This window comes from Coloeus monedula (genome assembly GCF_965178545.1).
Source record: "Coloeus monedula genome assembly, chromosome: 22".
NCBI lineage: Eukaryota > Metazoa > Chordata > Aves > Passeriformes > Corvidae > Coloeus > Coloeus monedula.
This window is the reverse complement of record NC_138802.1, coordinates 4,163,720-4,178,931: the sequence shown is the minus strand read 5'-3', so window position 1 is coordinate 4,178,931 and position 15,212 is coordinate 4,163,720. Positions and strand designations below refer to the sequence as shown.

Genomic DNA, 15,212 nt, shown 5'->3' with positions numbered 1-15,212 from the left:
CGCGGGCGGGGGCACCGCCCCGCCCCTCACGCGGCGCCGCACGCGGCCCCCGTGCGCGCGCATGCCCCGCCGCCACGTGCAGGGCCGCCCCGCCCCGGGGCGCGGTTGGGCGGGGGGCGTGGCCCGGGGGGGGGCGTGGCCCGGGGGGGCGGGGCCCGGGGGGGGCGGGGCCCCGGGGGGGGCGGGGCCCGGCGGGACCCCGGAGCCGGGCCCGCCCCGGCAGCTCCGCGCCCCGGTTCATTAAGGCACTGTGAGAGTGGTGAGCTGTGCTGGTTAGTAATTAATGACAGGAGTGTCTTAAGGCGACCAGTAAAGTTAGTTAACATCTCAGTAATCAAAATAGTTTTGCTTTAAACAGCAGTAAACGGGCTGAGAAGGCAGCAGGTTTGAAGTGGAGAGGCTGAAGAAGATTCTCAAAGGCACGTTCAGTTGATCTGAGTTTCTTCTTGTAACTCATGAATACACACTCCAGACTACAAAGAGAAGAAAAAGGTTGGACGATGTCCTTCAGCACCTCACCATAATAATAGTGTATTTTAAGAATTTAAGATAACAGAGATAAATCCCTCTTAAATCTAAGAATTTGCCCATGTTGGTTTTCTTAGTTGTAGTTTTCCCTTGTGCTTGCACACCAGGACTACGTCTCTGATGTCAATGGTTACTGCTGTGTTTGTTACTGTTATAGCACAAACTGAAAAACTTTGTCTTCCCATTAAATACTTGGCGATTACATGAAGACTCAAAGACTGAACCATACAGTCCCTGGCTCTCTATCCTAACCCCAACGATAGTCTCTCATTTCACCCAGCAGCAAAACCTCTACACAAAGCCACACCAAAGAAGGTTCCTCTAGCAAGAAGCCAAGGCAGATGATAACGGTTCTCAGACAAGGAAGGCGTGTGGAATCTCATGTTACATTTCCGCAACAGGCACCTTTAAAAAAAACCCCCAAGTCTGTTCCTGGTTTCCAAGTCCTTCCTATTTCCACTTTCACCTTTGTCACCCTCACTCGTGGTTGAGATTCTGGTACTGGAGCTCCCACGTTATCACAGTTTGCCACTCACTGCATGCAATTATTAAATCCATCACTGCTATTTCAAATTCATGTTGGATATACTTGCACCTGAATATCCTGGCTTTGCTTAAACTGTACCAGTCAGCAAATTAACACCATCCATTCCAAATCTAGGAGAAATCCCCATTTTGGTCAAACTTACCGATAATGATGATGATGATAATGACAACAACAGCTATCAATATTGCCCACATCTGTGAAAAAAAGCCATACAACACTTACTACACACCATGCAACAGCATCGACTGCCCCTCAGGGTACAGGAAAACAGCCCCTGCAAGGGACTTTTAGCACTGTTTGTCAGATTTAATGTGGCAAGCAAAAGTTCTTCAGTCAGCAAGCTTAGTCCACTACTAGCACTCAGGGATGGCAGGCCATGCACACAGGCAAACAGAGCGATATGGTTTTCTCCCCATAAACACTGTCCCGAGGGAATACACAAGCTGTTTAGTTACTCACCAAAGACGACTCCAACCTTTGGCAACAGCTACAAGTACAGGAGTCTGAGTGAGCTTCTTCCACTTTCTAATACTTCCTGCACACTAATTCAACCTATGCATTTTTAGCCTTTTCTTCCTGTTTCTCAAAGCCTCAGATTACTGACGTGCTTCCCCTCTGGCCATTACCATCTTAGACAAGATCCTGCATAGGGCAGCATGGCCAGTAATGCAGCTTGTTGTTACTTCACCCAGCCACTGAGCCATGCTTTAACTTAAATAACATTGGCTAAACTTTTTCTGCCTTTTGAGATGCTGACCTGCAATACTGCACAGTGTAAGCACACAAGCCAAGGTTACCTTGCAGTTCTTCCACCAATACTTCCTCTTCAGCTTGGCCGCGCTGGTCTCAAACTGGGAAGCTCCTGCTTGCAGGGCATCAGCGCGGTCATCCAGCTCTGACAGCTTCTGATCTCGCTCCAATACCTTGTCCACATTCACTCTCATGATGTCAACAACCTAGAGCAGTTCAATGCTTACAGTAAGTTACCAGTTGTGTGACACACAATGGAACATACTTGCAGCCAACAGACAGCAACACGTGGTACTCAGTGTTTTCTTGTCACAGAAGCAGGAGCTACTGCCTTTTAGTATATGGAGTCATAAGCTTAAAGAAAACTATGAAATTCACCTGTGGCTAGAAGCCCCTAGTGCCTACTTTAAAAAGTCAGTAGTGCTGGCATTCCTTCAAACCTGGGAAATAATTCCTGATTTGCTTCAGAAGGAGTTGAGGCATATAAACATGACAGTAAACCACATCAAAAAAAACCTGCCAGCCAGCCTGGCTTTCGGACTCCACAAAAATCACCTTTGGCAGTCAGCTTCATGGCTACTGATGAGAAAGAAACTTAATTCTCTGTAAGCAAAGGTTTTTATCTTTACTTATGTCAAATCCTCAAGCACCAAGACTGCAGCTAGTGTTTGGACACTGGGAACTTCTCTCTGCTTCCCCTTCATATAATGAAGGGGAAACTGCTTTAGCAAAAATATCCCTTCTAATTACATAGGTTTCCTGCAGAAAGAGGATGACACTACTATCAGACCAGACTTTTACCTCATCTACTTGGTGTTGAGTCTGCTGAAGCCGGCGATTGCCTCCAGCAGCCATATTTGAGCTTCCAGGGACGTTGGCTGACCTGCAGTAAAGAAAGTCATCATTATACATCTGACAGTCCTGAAAACAGGGAACTTGTATCATTGGAATAAATACAGGGCAGTTTCTTACTGGAGAAATGGTGATTTAACAGCTGACAATGGGCACAAGTCACGCACCGTCCCAAACATCTTGTCAACAAATTGCCTGCTGTGCTAAGAGGAAGCAGTGGCTTGCTAATACCACACTTTGCAATGAGGCAGGGGACAGTTCCAACAGTGGTCCATAGGGCTCAAAGAATGAGAAGTTTGGGCTCAGGGGTGTCCTTGCTTTCCCATATGAACACAAGTACTAAGTTTCAAGCAACAGTAGTTTACAAAAAATTAAATGCAAAACCTTAATACTTATACTAACTATGTGATTTCCAGCAATGCTTCTCTATTCTTTTGAAATGGTTGGTAAAGAGCAAGAGAAAGCACCAGAAGAAACAAGTATTTGCCGAATACAAGAATTTACCTTTGGTAAGCTTTGAATTCATAACAGAGTTCTTTATACCAGCTACAACACTCTGTAATGGATGCAAGAGCTTCTGCACATACTCCTCATTACTTTTTCACCACCTGGCCGGTTTTTAATGCGTCTCTCTGGAACTATCTGTACTCAATTTCCTCGTCCATGTTCTTCCACATCAGATGCTTGTTTAGAGCATCCTGGCACTCCAAACAGCCCAGTCTTACTGTTTCCTGTATTTATACGTTTGCACGTTGGCTTCTAACTTGCATCTAGTGAGTACAGGCACAACGCGTGACCCAGGACAAGGCTCAGAGCCGGCCCTGTACAATACAGTATCACTGTTTTGGCACTGCCGCCACCCTTCGGTGCTGCTTCAGTGCCAGTTCCAGGTGAACAGCCTCGGAAATGACACTGGCTTCCTGCGAGGTTCCGAACAGAGCAACGCCCCGGTGCCCAGCAGGCGCTCTCCCGGCAGGGCGGGCCCCGCTCTGAGACGCGACCGAGGCTGGCGGGCCAGCCCGGCCAGCGCAGCCCAGGCCAGCGCCCCGGTACCGGCCCGAGCAGCGGCGCAGGGGGCGAGGCCCAAGGCACGGCCGGGCCGGGCCTCGCCTCCGCCGCCGGCCGCGACCGCCCCTCCGCGCAGCCCCTCCCGGAGCCCCCGCCCGCGGCGCCGGACCGGGCCCTGCTCCCGCCCCGCTCCCCAGCTGCCCCCGCTCGCCCCGCACTCACATCCTGACGGCGGGACGGGAACGGGGCCACAGCGGGAGCACCCGGGCGGGTCCAGCGGGAACTGCGCGCGGCGCCCCGCGCTGACGACTCACGGGGCGGGACCCGGGGCGGGATCGGGGCGGGGGCGACAGGCGGAGCCCGGGGCGGGATCGGGGCGGAGGCGATGAGCGGGGCCCAGGGCGGGATCGGGGCGGAGGCGATGAGCGGGGCCCAGGGCGGGATCGGGGCGGAGGCGATGAGCGGGGCCCAGGGCGGGATCGGGGCGGGCTCAGGGCGGAGCCTGGGACGGGGCTCGGGAGCGGGTTCGGGCCGGCCCCGGGGCGGGGGCTGGGGCGGGGCCGGGCCATGGCCGTGCCCCCGCAGGCCGCTGTCCGCGGGCTGCGGCCGCTGGGGGGCGCTGTGCCGACCCTGCCCGCCCAGGTCGGCGACGGGAACGGCAACGGCAACAACGGAGCGGCGCGAGCGGGCGCGGGGACAGACACACGGACAGACACGGACACACAGATACACACACAGACACGGGGACAGACACGGACACACAGATACACACACAGACACGGGGACAGACACGGACAGACACGGACACACAGATACACACACAGACACGGGGACAGACACGGACACACAGATACACACACAGACACGGGGACAGACACGGACAGACACGGACACACAGATACACACACAGACACGGGGACAGACACGGACACACAGATACACACACAGACACGGGGACAGACACACGGACAGACACGGACACGGACACACACAAATACACAGACACGGACACGGACACACAGATACACACACAGACACGGACACACACACGGACAGACAGACGTACACACACACACGGACACAGAGACACGTGCATTTCGTGGTGCTGTCACTGGTGTCCGCGGGCGGCCCGGGGCTCTCCTCTGTCCTCGTCCCCGCGCTCGCTGCCCCGGGTGCCGGCGGGGCTGGAGCCGATGCTCCCCCGGCACCCGCACGCCGCTGTCGGTGACCAGAGCAGGGCCGGTCACACGCCGGGGTTCGGCTGCTGCTGGCGGTGCTCCCGTGGGAGTCCCGGGGCTACTCCTCCAGAGAACATCGCCCTCCGCAAGGCACTGGTGGGAGGGAGGCACTGGCTGCCTTTGCACCACGTGCTGTGATTTCTCTTTTTCCCCTTATTAAACTTTATCTCACCCCAAGCATTCTTTTCCCTCATGTTTAGTCTTCCAGTTCTTTCCCGCCATACCCCTGGGGATAAGGGAGGAGGTGTGGGAGTGGACACAGCTGGTGGGTGTCTGTCTGCTTTCAGGACGGTCAACCCGCCGCGATAGTAAAGAACCCAGCAATTAACAGCCATGTAAAATGGAAAAATGGGGGGAAATGAGAGAGCAATTTGGAGAGTTAAATGCTGATTTATTCTTAAAGAGAAACATAATTGAACTTTGTCTGCAGTCAAGAAACTCTCTTAATGAAATCTCATCTGCTGTTGCGGAGCTGAGTTTTGGAAGAGCTTGCTCATAAATGGTACTAACATAGTCTCAGACTGACCAGACGATTGATTTACTAAACCCGGTTTTGGGTTTTGCCTGCTGGGCCAGCCTTGTAGTCTGGTGCAAGTTTCATTCTTGAGGACCAGTTCATGTAAGCTGCGTATTTGATTAGTGCAGTAATGACTGCATCTCTTAGGTTTCTGCATCAGCAGCCCTCTTCAATTCTGCCATTTGACTCTGCTTTGTGTACACTGTAGGATTAAGCATTTTGCTACCAGGTCTACATGGTTTCTCATGAAAACCCTGGATGGGATTGTCCACTGAAGAGGAACTGCAAACAAAGCTCTGGGGGCTGCACCTGCTCATGGGCAGGCTGTGGACTGTCACACTACAACCCGTAAAAAATCAGATGCAATATACTTACAAGCAGGTCATGTAGAGCAGAAACATTTTTTTTGTGGTTCCTTACAGTGACTAAAGGATTACTTCGCTCTCAAAGTAGGATGGAAGAGATGTATTCAGAAGAAGGCACACACTTTGTATGGGGAAATTTTCTTTTTTAATTTACAGCAGAAAGAATATAAAGCATTCAGAAAACATTTTCCATATTTTAAGGGCAATTCAAAACATTTTGCATGGTTCCAGCAGCTGAGTTCTTCAACAGATCCATTGATTCAGTGATGCTTTACATGCACAGTTACAAAAATAAAACTTACAAAAGAGAAGACATCTATACTAGTTTTACATGCAAGTCTTGGGGACCCCCCATTGGGCACCAGCTATTGTGTGGAACTGCCATAAGCGTGCAACCAGAGAGGGGGTTCATGTTATATTCTGTATTTCTTTCACACAGTATTACTGCTGTCGAATGTGTTTCACAAAGGAGCGATTCTATTATCAGAAGACAGAAGATCTGGCTCCTGGCACTTGGGAATTTGAATTTTCCTAGAAAGCTGCACTTACTTATCTTAGGTGAAAATGTTAAGTTCCACAACCACGAAGAGGGTTTGAAGAATCACTTCACTGTGAGGGAGTGCTCCTCCCTCCCCAGTGACACACTGAAGGGTTACGGCCCGACACAACAAAGCACTTGGGAGCTGTACCTGGCTTCAAGCATGCCGGGAGTCCTGGAGCTGTGCTGCAGAACTGCCTGCATGTTTAACAGCCAGTACAGGCTTAAACGTTTGGCTGAAGCAGGATCTAGATTAGTAGATACACCACCAGGCCCATGGATCTGGAAGAGTAATTTGAAATAGCTCTGTATATTACTGAATCATTTTCTGTAAAGACAAGGAGTTAAAACATTTCCACTGAGGTCACTACTCTTGTTAGGAACAGATCAATTCTATATTGTTACGTACTCGTTAATGGGTGCAATATTTCAGTTTCAAAATGTCAAGAGTTCTTCCAGTACTAATACAGAGCATTTCCAATTCATTCCAAAGGAGATTCTTCAGCGTCTCCTGTTCTGTTTTGGCGTGAGAGGAAAATTTGATGGTTAAGATTCCAATTGCAGACAGTAAATCGAGGCTTCGAGGCTGCCCACAGGCACAGTGCGAGCGCCAGGCCATTTGTTTCGCCTTTTTCCCTTTTTTTTAAAATTGAATCAGGTCATAAAGCAGCAGTTCAGAAATGTACAAGAGAATTCTGGTAATGAGCTATAGCACATCTACTGTAATTCAATGCTGGCAGTGAAAAGAAGTAATTAAAAACAGGTACAATTATAGAAAAGGCACCAAGAGCACTGACCCCAGTTTTTTTTGCCACAATCTTTGTTTTTACTCTTCTTTTAAAGACACCAGTTTCAAAGCTTCTTATGTGTGAATATTTTTTGGCTTCACAACAAGCCTTGCGTTTAAACATTGCAGTTGGTGGCCGGGATCAAGCAAGAACAACTATTCCAAAACTAACAATCTCAAATTTACACAAGTTCATTCAGAAATTTCAAACTGCCATGAGCGAGACAGACAGGAGCAGTTTCTGATCTCAGACACATGTACGTGACCCACAAGTAATGACACGGACTTCAGGAGTTTCTTCCCTTACATTCCTGTGTAATGAAGATCAGAACTGGTTCCCATTGTTGAGAATCTGTGACAGTTTTAAATTAGTAGTTCAATTTAAAAAAAATCTAATTTCTTTGGCTCCTCACTATGTGGAAATAGCAATATACCATGACACCCCTACAGGATCAGTTTGCATCTTTTTTTTAAGTTTTACTTAATTTTTTAAAATTTTTTGTGCAATTTTTATTACATTTTCTGACTTCCAGCAGGAGATATGAAAATGTGAAACATATTTTCTACTTTCGTACTATTTATTTTTTTTTCATTTTATGTTCATTCTAAGTGTTCTTTATTGGAGTGAGTGTATGGTGTTAAGCTAAATACGGTTTTTGTACTCTTATGATTATCTGCTTTGCAAAAGTAACTTAATTTTCTTAAGCAATATTAGCATTCACATTACTTGGCACCATTGGCAAAAAAAAAAAAAAAAGAAAAAAAAAAGACGGGGGTAAAAAAAAAGAAGGAAGGAATACATAAATTAAACCCAACTGAACCAAACTCCTGGTAGCCAAAATCAAATGTAAACATATCCTTTTTTTCTTTTTTTTTTTTTTTTTTTAAAGTAATGTTGCTCTGCCTTTTTTTCCTAAGTCTAAATACAGTAGCTCTTTTTTTGCCATTTAGTCATGCTTTAGCAAAAATGTTCTTCTAAAGAACATTTAAAATAAAGTTTCTTATAGTGAAATAAAGTTTTTGTTTCATTTTACAGACCATAGCCACTAATGCTTTGCTTTGTTCATTTCTTTTTCTTGAGTTCATGCACATATCTCTTTAATATATACAATATGTACAAACAATACATCCACACTCTTCTCGTTCATTCAGACAAAACTATACAAATAATAATTTTATCTTGCCAAGTTATTGACCCTTTGTGAATAAAATATTTAGTAATTAATCAATATATTCCCTTTCAAATATTTTTTTCTCATTTTCCATTTCTACCTTCTATATATACAGAAACTGCCCAGATTTTGATGAAGTAGCCAAAATAAGAAATTTACTGGCCAGAATGCAGCACCACTGATCTTTAGGTGGCATAAAATGTCCAGGCAACATATGTACGTGACTGCAAAATGACAAGAGGTTTGACAAGTACATAAGAGAAAAAGCTACATGTTTTACAAATTATTTAAGAACTTAATTAAAACAATAGTACATGAAGGTAAGGCTAGAAAATAAAGTGCTGAACATGAGAGAAAGTACATGACAGCTGATATGTTTGCAGGTTCTAGTAAAAATACAAAAAAAAATGTGTAAAACTTGCTTAAGCTGCTCTCTCTGTTCCTCATGCAATACCCGTGTCTCTCATACACCAACCCCTCCTGTAAGTTCCCACGGGATGTATTAAAAACCTGCAGATTTAAAAAGTTGCATTAAGTGTGCTGTAGAGGTTTAAATAAAACACAAAAGACAGGAGTGCGAAGGAAATGAGGATGCATGGACCCAATAAAGATGTACTGATCTAAGCCCCTCCACTGAGACTCTCAAAGCTTCAGTTTCTTGGAGATGACTGACAGGTGCAGGAACAGCATTCTTGTGTTGCTTGTGCATTCCCACCTTTTCTGAACAATATTTTTGGTATAATATTTGTACAGTTCCACATGTTGTTTAATACAGCCCTATATGAAAAGGATAATTAATCGCTTCTTCCTTCCTTCTCGGAGAATGAAGCAACTCACGATTTCCTCCTGGTGTCTTGTTTTCCCCACGATCCAACAGAAGATTGAGTTCCAAGATGTCTTGCTGAACAAATTAAAAGTTGTCCATGAAAGTGCAAATGCAATGACCAAAACATTACTGTTAAAATCCTGCAGCTGGTATTTCCAGAACTGCAGTGGGTATTTTTGTTGTTGTTGCATGTCTCTGCTAAAAACAGAAAATGAAAACAGTCTGAAAAGCAATGTCACATTGCTACGGGATGCTGCTGCGTATCTTCAAGTTCCTTGGCCTTTTTCAATTCTTTCACTCTGAAAAAACAAAGAGGAGCTATGTAACACTTCTATTACAAATCTCTTGAAGACAGAACAATCACAAGGATTCATCACTCCAACCTCCCGTGCAGAAGAGGCAGCTCCCAGAGACATGGCAGGAGGGTAACGCCTTCCCAACACCATAAACAGTTGGAAGCGCAAGAATGGACCACTGGAGATCCCAGACAAACACGTTTGGAGAGACACTTGGTTCCAGTTAATGTTCTCCCCCAGTACTGGCAACTACAGCTGGGTTTTGTTCTGGTGTTGGCCTGATTGCTTGAGGTTTCCCGGACTGCTGTTCACTGCCTGACCCTGCAGCTGCTTCCTATTTGTCGTGGCAAAGGGGCTGCTCAGTGCTGAGCCCTTTTCTCCACACAGTGCTGAGGCAGCGACAGCACAGTGGGGGAAAATCAGTCTGTCCAGCTTGGAAAGGAAGCCTGGTGCTGATACAAGGATTTAACGTAAGAAAGTATTTATGTGCAAGCAGAAGAACCGGTATGGGTGTGAAGAAAGGTACTTTGTTTCACAAGTACTCCAGCTGCTGGTGCCTGTACGTTTTATGTTGCTGGTAGCATGCTGGTGTATTTTCCCAGCAGTGCAGGATGCTGTGTGCCAAGGGAGATGAACCTACAGTGTGGAAGTCACTCTTCCTAGATGTGGCCTCATGCCCCAGTTCTCAATTCTCTCAAATGCATGCCATACCCTACCTCTTCTAACCTGTCAGCACAAGAACTAAACCATCACTGAAAGCCAAGAAAGTTAAAAATTAAATTAAAGGATGAAGAAAAGGGAATCATTTCAATCCCATTGAGTGAAACAGCTCTGCACTGGAGCTGGGCAGCAGCAAAACCTCTGCTCAGGCTGAGAACCTGGCTGTGTGTCAGTGCAGGCTCCCTGCAGAGGAGCCAGACCAAATCCAGAGGTATTTCCATGCTGCCCCTAAAACAAAAGGTGCCCAGCTGTGCTTGGGGCTGGCTCTGCCTCCGCTTGCAGGGATTTCCTCTGCAGTGAGGTCCCTTTGCCACCTGCCTCTACATGTCCTTCCTCTGCTCCTGCAAGGGAAAGTTCCCCACAAAAGGAGCAGTTTACAGCTCAAAATGAAAGGCGATCTAGCTAAGCATGTACAGCCTCAAGTGCTCATGTGATGTTGCAAAAACTTGAAAGGACAAGTAACAAAGGTGTAATACAAAAAAATAGTGTAAGAGATGCAAATCTGTGTAATGCAACCAGCTACAAGTGAAAGCATTTAACAAAGCCCAAGTAAATAAAAGTAATAAAACATGTCAGGAGAGCTGAGAAGCAGCAGTGACAGTTTGTAGCTACTGTGCGTAGACTTACACCCACACATCTTCTGGCTCTTGCATCAGCCTGCTAATATAAGGATACAATGAAGGCTATAAATTGATCTCTATAAATACACCTCCATTTCACGTTTTATTTAGTCATTTTTCTGCATGTACTGTTAGTCAGAACTACAGTGAAAAGGGAGCTGGCTACTTTTACCTCTGTTTTAGCTGACTTAAAGCTCTAGCACTCAAATGCATTCTCAGTATTAGTGAAATGTGGCCAACAGGGGTCAAATCAGACTAACCTGTATGCAGGTTAGACCTTTGCTAATTATCTTAATTCCACTGTTGGAGAATATCATGTATGGAAAGACAGAGGGCTCTGCTAGTCCAAATGCACACAGTGTGTTCAGAGTCTGATGGCCACTGCTGAAGGGGCCCCGGCATTCCTGAAATCCAAGCCCAGAACCGGAGCCCAGAAGGCTCTCCCAGGTGCCAAGCAGTGCTCTGGTCCCCAGGCTGAGGAAGGCACAAGGCAGCACCAGGGGTTCTCAGTTCCTACTTGGACAGTGCTATGCCGAGCCTGACTGCCTGCTACAACTTCACAGAGAAATCTTCTACAGAAGATTTTGGCTCTACACAAGATGGTGTCTAAAAGAGCCTGTTGACATCAAGAGAGTGGAGACTCCAGCACTGCACAGAAGGCAGCAACAAGCCTCTACTCAGGCTGACAGCCTGAGTTCTATCTAAGTTCATTGGGGTTCTTCATGCTGAGTACAGCTAGATCCCCTTCTCATTGCAAGAAACAGGAGGGCTGGCACAGTAAGCCAAAACCAGTCACAAATTACAAGCTACTCATCTTCAGTCTATCTAGTTTTATTTTATTGGAGCAGAAAAGCAGCCTCTCACTTGAATTTATAACCAATATTTCTAGTAGTGCACCATTTAGAAGCAGGAGAGCCAAAATCCCTGGTGCTGTGCTAGAAAAGGTGTTGTGCCTCTGGGCAATGGACAGTTTTTAAGGCTTAGATTTATTGTGTTTAAGATACCATCAATTAATGCATGATTTGCAGTGCAACTTCCAAGTGTTTTCTGTTGCACTTCAGTACTGTAATGTAAAATTAACCTGTTATTATCTCACTGAGAACATGCACATTAAGTAAGCTGGTGGCTCTTCCACTGAGACATGCTATTCCTTACTTTAGCACTTCACATGCAAGCGCTACACTAATGAAGCACTTTTGCTGGAAGAATGCAAGACATGCTTTGCTGCAAACTTCAACCTACAGCATGCAATATCTGTACTGGTGCAGAACTATCCCATCTGTTTGCCTGGAACACACATGCCAACAGAAGTTAATTACTGCAGCACTCAGCGTTTGCACTAATACAGGTCCTGTTCAGAAACAGAGAATCACAGAAACAGAATGTAAAGGGTTGGAAGGGACCTTAAAGATCATCTAGGCCCAACTCCCCTGCCATGGGCAGGGACACATTGCCCTACAGTAGGTTGCTCAAGGCCACATCCAACCTGGCCTTGAACACTTCCAGGGATGGGGCAGCCACAGCTTCTCTGGGCAACCTGTGCCACTGTCTCTTAATCCTCACAGAAAAGAATTTCTTCCTAATATCTAACCTTAAGTTCTCCTCTTTCAATTTGTATCAATTACTCCTCATCCTACCACTACAGTTCTGGATGAAGAGTCCCTTTTCAGCTTCCCTGTAGCACCCTTCAGACACTGGAAGGTGCTGCGAGGTCTCCACCACCTTTTCTTTTCCAGGCTGAGCAGCCCCAACTTTCTCAGCCTGTCTTCATAGGAGAGGTGCTCCAGTCCTCTTATCAGCTTTATGGCATCCCTTGGACTTGCTCCAACAGTTCCACATCCCTCTTATGCTGGGGACACCAGAACTGTGTGCAGGATTCTGAAAAGAGCAGAGTAGAGGGGGAGAATTCCCTCCTCCCCTGCTGCCCACACTCCTTTGGATGCTGCCCAGGACACAATTGGTTTCTGGGCTGGGAGCACTCAGTGCCAGCTCAGGGCGAGTTTTTCATCAACCATGACCCAAGTCCTTCTCCACAGGGCTGTTCTCTATCACTTCTCCCAACATGCCTGTGTGGGGGGGATTGCCCTGACCCTGGTGTAGGACCTTGCACTTTATTTTGTTGAACTTCCTGAGGTTCACACAGTCCCACCTCTCCAGCCTGTCCAGGTCCCTCTGGATCCATCCCTGCCCTGCAGTGTGTGACTGCACCACATAACTCCATGGTGTCAGCAAACTTGCTGTGGGTGCCCTTGATGCCACCACCCATGGCACTGATAAAGATGTGGAACAGTAGTGGCCCCACTACTGGCCCCCACGTGGACCACAAGCCACTGACCATAGCTTTTTGCACGTGGCCATCCAGCCAAATCTTCATCCACCCAGTGGTCCATCCTTAAAACCACGTCTCTCCAATTTAGAGACAAGGATGGCATATGGGACAGTGTTGAACACTTTACATTTGCAACACGTTCCTTGGTCAGGTGTGATTTACATCATTTACATGCAGGTGTAATAATTACTGCTGAAAAACACGGACACAAAATAGTAGAGAATTTCCCTAAGAGTATAAACTAAAATCTGCCAGAGGTACATTAGTGAAAGATGCTATTTAGCATGTAATGGCTTAAAACAAACCCTGCATTCCACAGCATTTACACAGGTGGGCCTCAAGATGATGACCATCCAAATTCACTAAGCTACCATATTTTTTTAATTAGTGGAGCTCTTTGTTCAATATATGTAATAGTGCATGTGTCTCACTGCAGGGGAAGTGCAGGTAGGTACTGTGAGTCCTTTATTCCATTAACACACTGCCTGGTACAGATGGAAACTTGCAGTCTGCAGCTGTCAGTCTCTCCTCCTCTCTCCAGAGTTGGCCCTGGGATGCCAGGGAAGTTCTTCCTTCTCCTGGCAGCTGGTGCAGGGCAGTCCTGCTCACCACAGGCTCTGCAGCAGGCACAGCCACAGTGAACTGAAATACCTCCAAACGTTACCAAAAATGGAACCAATCCATGGCCAGAGTGTCACCAGGGAAGCACTGAGGTGCTATTGTGAACACCATGCTGCTTCCTCAAACCATGATAAACAGGAGGTGCCAGAACCAGTGCATGCACTAAGGTAATGCTTTATCTAAAACGTTTTGTCAAGAGAATCTAAAACTAATTGTCTTCAACCAATTAATTCTTTCTTGAATAGTCTGTACTGCAGCCTTTCCTGTGTCTTTGAAGTCCTTTCAGTCTTTTGTTAACTCTTCTTCTCTTGAGTTCCTCACTCAGTGGGACTTTGATTTGATTACAGCAATATAAAGTCCCAATAGCAGGGGCTGGTATTTCCTCTTCATTAATACTCAGTGTAATAAACCCTCCAAATTTTTAACTGCAGTTAAAAAACAGAGGGAAGAATTTTGGACAAATTAGGACCCTTGAAAATAGAAATCTTCTGAGTACGTGCTGCTACAAGAGATTGTAAGTGAACAATATAGCACTGCCTTCATGCTACAAGGCAATCTTCTTTGGTTAACATTTTTCCACTCTTAAATTGAGGCAGGGGAAGAGAACCAAAGCGTAGCGTTTGCGGTTACAAGCATTAAAAGACTGCTCTAAGAAAAAAGAACACTACTGGGATTTATAGAATTGAACAGCAGAAAGAATGTTCTTAGAGAAGATTGGTAGACTTGCAGTGAGACTCTTATTTTTTTAAACAACAGAGGAAATGAGGGCACTGGAAGTGATAGCAGCAGGCCAGGTGCTGCTGGATGGTGTGCAAACCTCTCCAGGAGTCTACGAGCACTGTCACGCTGGCTTGGATCACTTCTGGGAGCACCTCCCCGAGCTGAATGGGGGCTGGAGTGAGGACAGCTCAAGTAACACCCAGCTGCAAGTGGAACACCCCAGAATGGGAAACAGGACCTGGCTTTTGCAGGTCTCCAAACAAAAAAGCACCATCCTATTCCAGCAGCTCTGAAACCATGCACAAAACTGCAAGGACCGTACATCTGATTTCGCACCGATGAAGCCTTGAACAAACACCTCCTCAATAACATATTCTCTAGACAGTAAGCACTTCTAAGGCACGAAGTTACTCCCTCTGCAAGTGCTGAAGAGCAGATGGAAGGAAAAAGCACGTGCAATAGAGATGACCACTGCTAAGGTGTCTGAAATCACAGCCATGGTGCTGACATACTGAAAGAAGAGAAGATGATTTCAAACATGAGCTTTGAACCCTGACTCTTGGGAGATACATCCTGGTTCCCAAACTGCTCCAGCCAGCCCAAGTTTCTGCCTTTCACACTGTGTTGCTCATTTGGACACCATACAGAGGGTGCATCAGTATGTGCTGAAGCAATGTAGAAAGCAACAGCCCCAGCGAGTGGCAGCTCCTCTCCCCATGCCCTCCCCAGTCCTGTACGAGGTGTCAGCAAATGAACCAGCCCTACTCAGGAAAAGTCA

At 46.6% G+C, this 15,212-nt stretch overlaps 2 protein-coding genes across 2 annotated transcripts in view; both read right to left on the bottom strand.

The window, feature by feature from the left end:
* Positions 1-310: 310 nt before the first annotated feature.
* On the bottom strand, positions 311-4,006 carry VAMP3 (vesicle associated membrane protein 3). Its single transcript, XM_082295842.1, has 5 exons — positions 3,908-4,006; positions 2,627-2,708; positions 1,873-2,031; positions 1,218-1,269; positions 311-473 (listed from the first exon to the last, which is right to left on the bottom strand). Coding segments are annotated over exons 1-5 (315 nt in total). The 5' UTR covers positions 3,910-4,006; the 3' UTR covers positions 311-453.
* A 5,388-nt stretch (positions 4,007-9,394) lies between these two features.
* The window catches only part of CAMTA1 (calmodulin binding transcription activator 1), a gene marked incomplete at its 3' end in the record, with an annotated part of 231,869 nt that continues 226,051 nt past the window's right edge, over positions 9,395-15,212 (bottom strand). The window contains exon 24 of the mRNA XM_082295872.1: positions 9,395-9,427. Within this exon, the coding sequence (XP_082151998.1) occupies positions 9,395-9,427 (33 nt within the window). The remainder of the gene's footprint in view (positions 9,428-15,212) is intronic.

What these genes read in the sequence shown, in the direction of transcription:
- VAMP3 (XM_082295842.1), bottom strand. An exon ending in CTCAACACCAAGTAGATGAG is followed by an intron (nt 2,032 to 2,626) that starts GTAAAAGTCTGG and finishes GAACTGCTCTAG; the next exon opens with GTTGTTGACATCATGAGAGT. An exon ending in TATCATCATCATCATTATCG is followed by an intron (nt 474 to 1,217) that starts GTAAGTTTGACC and finishes TTCTCTTTGTAG; the next exon opens with TCTGGAGTGTGTATTCATGA.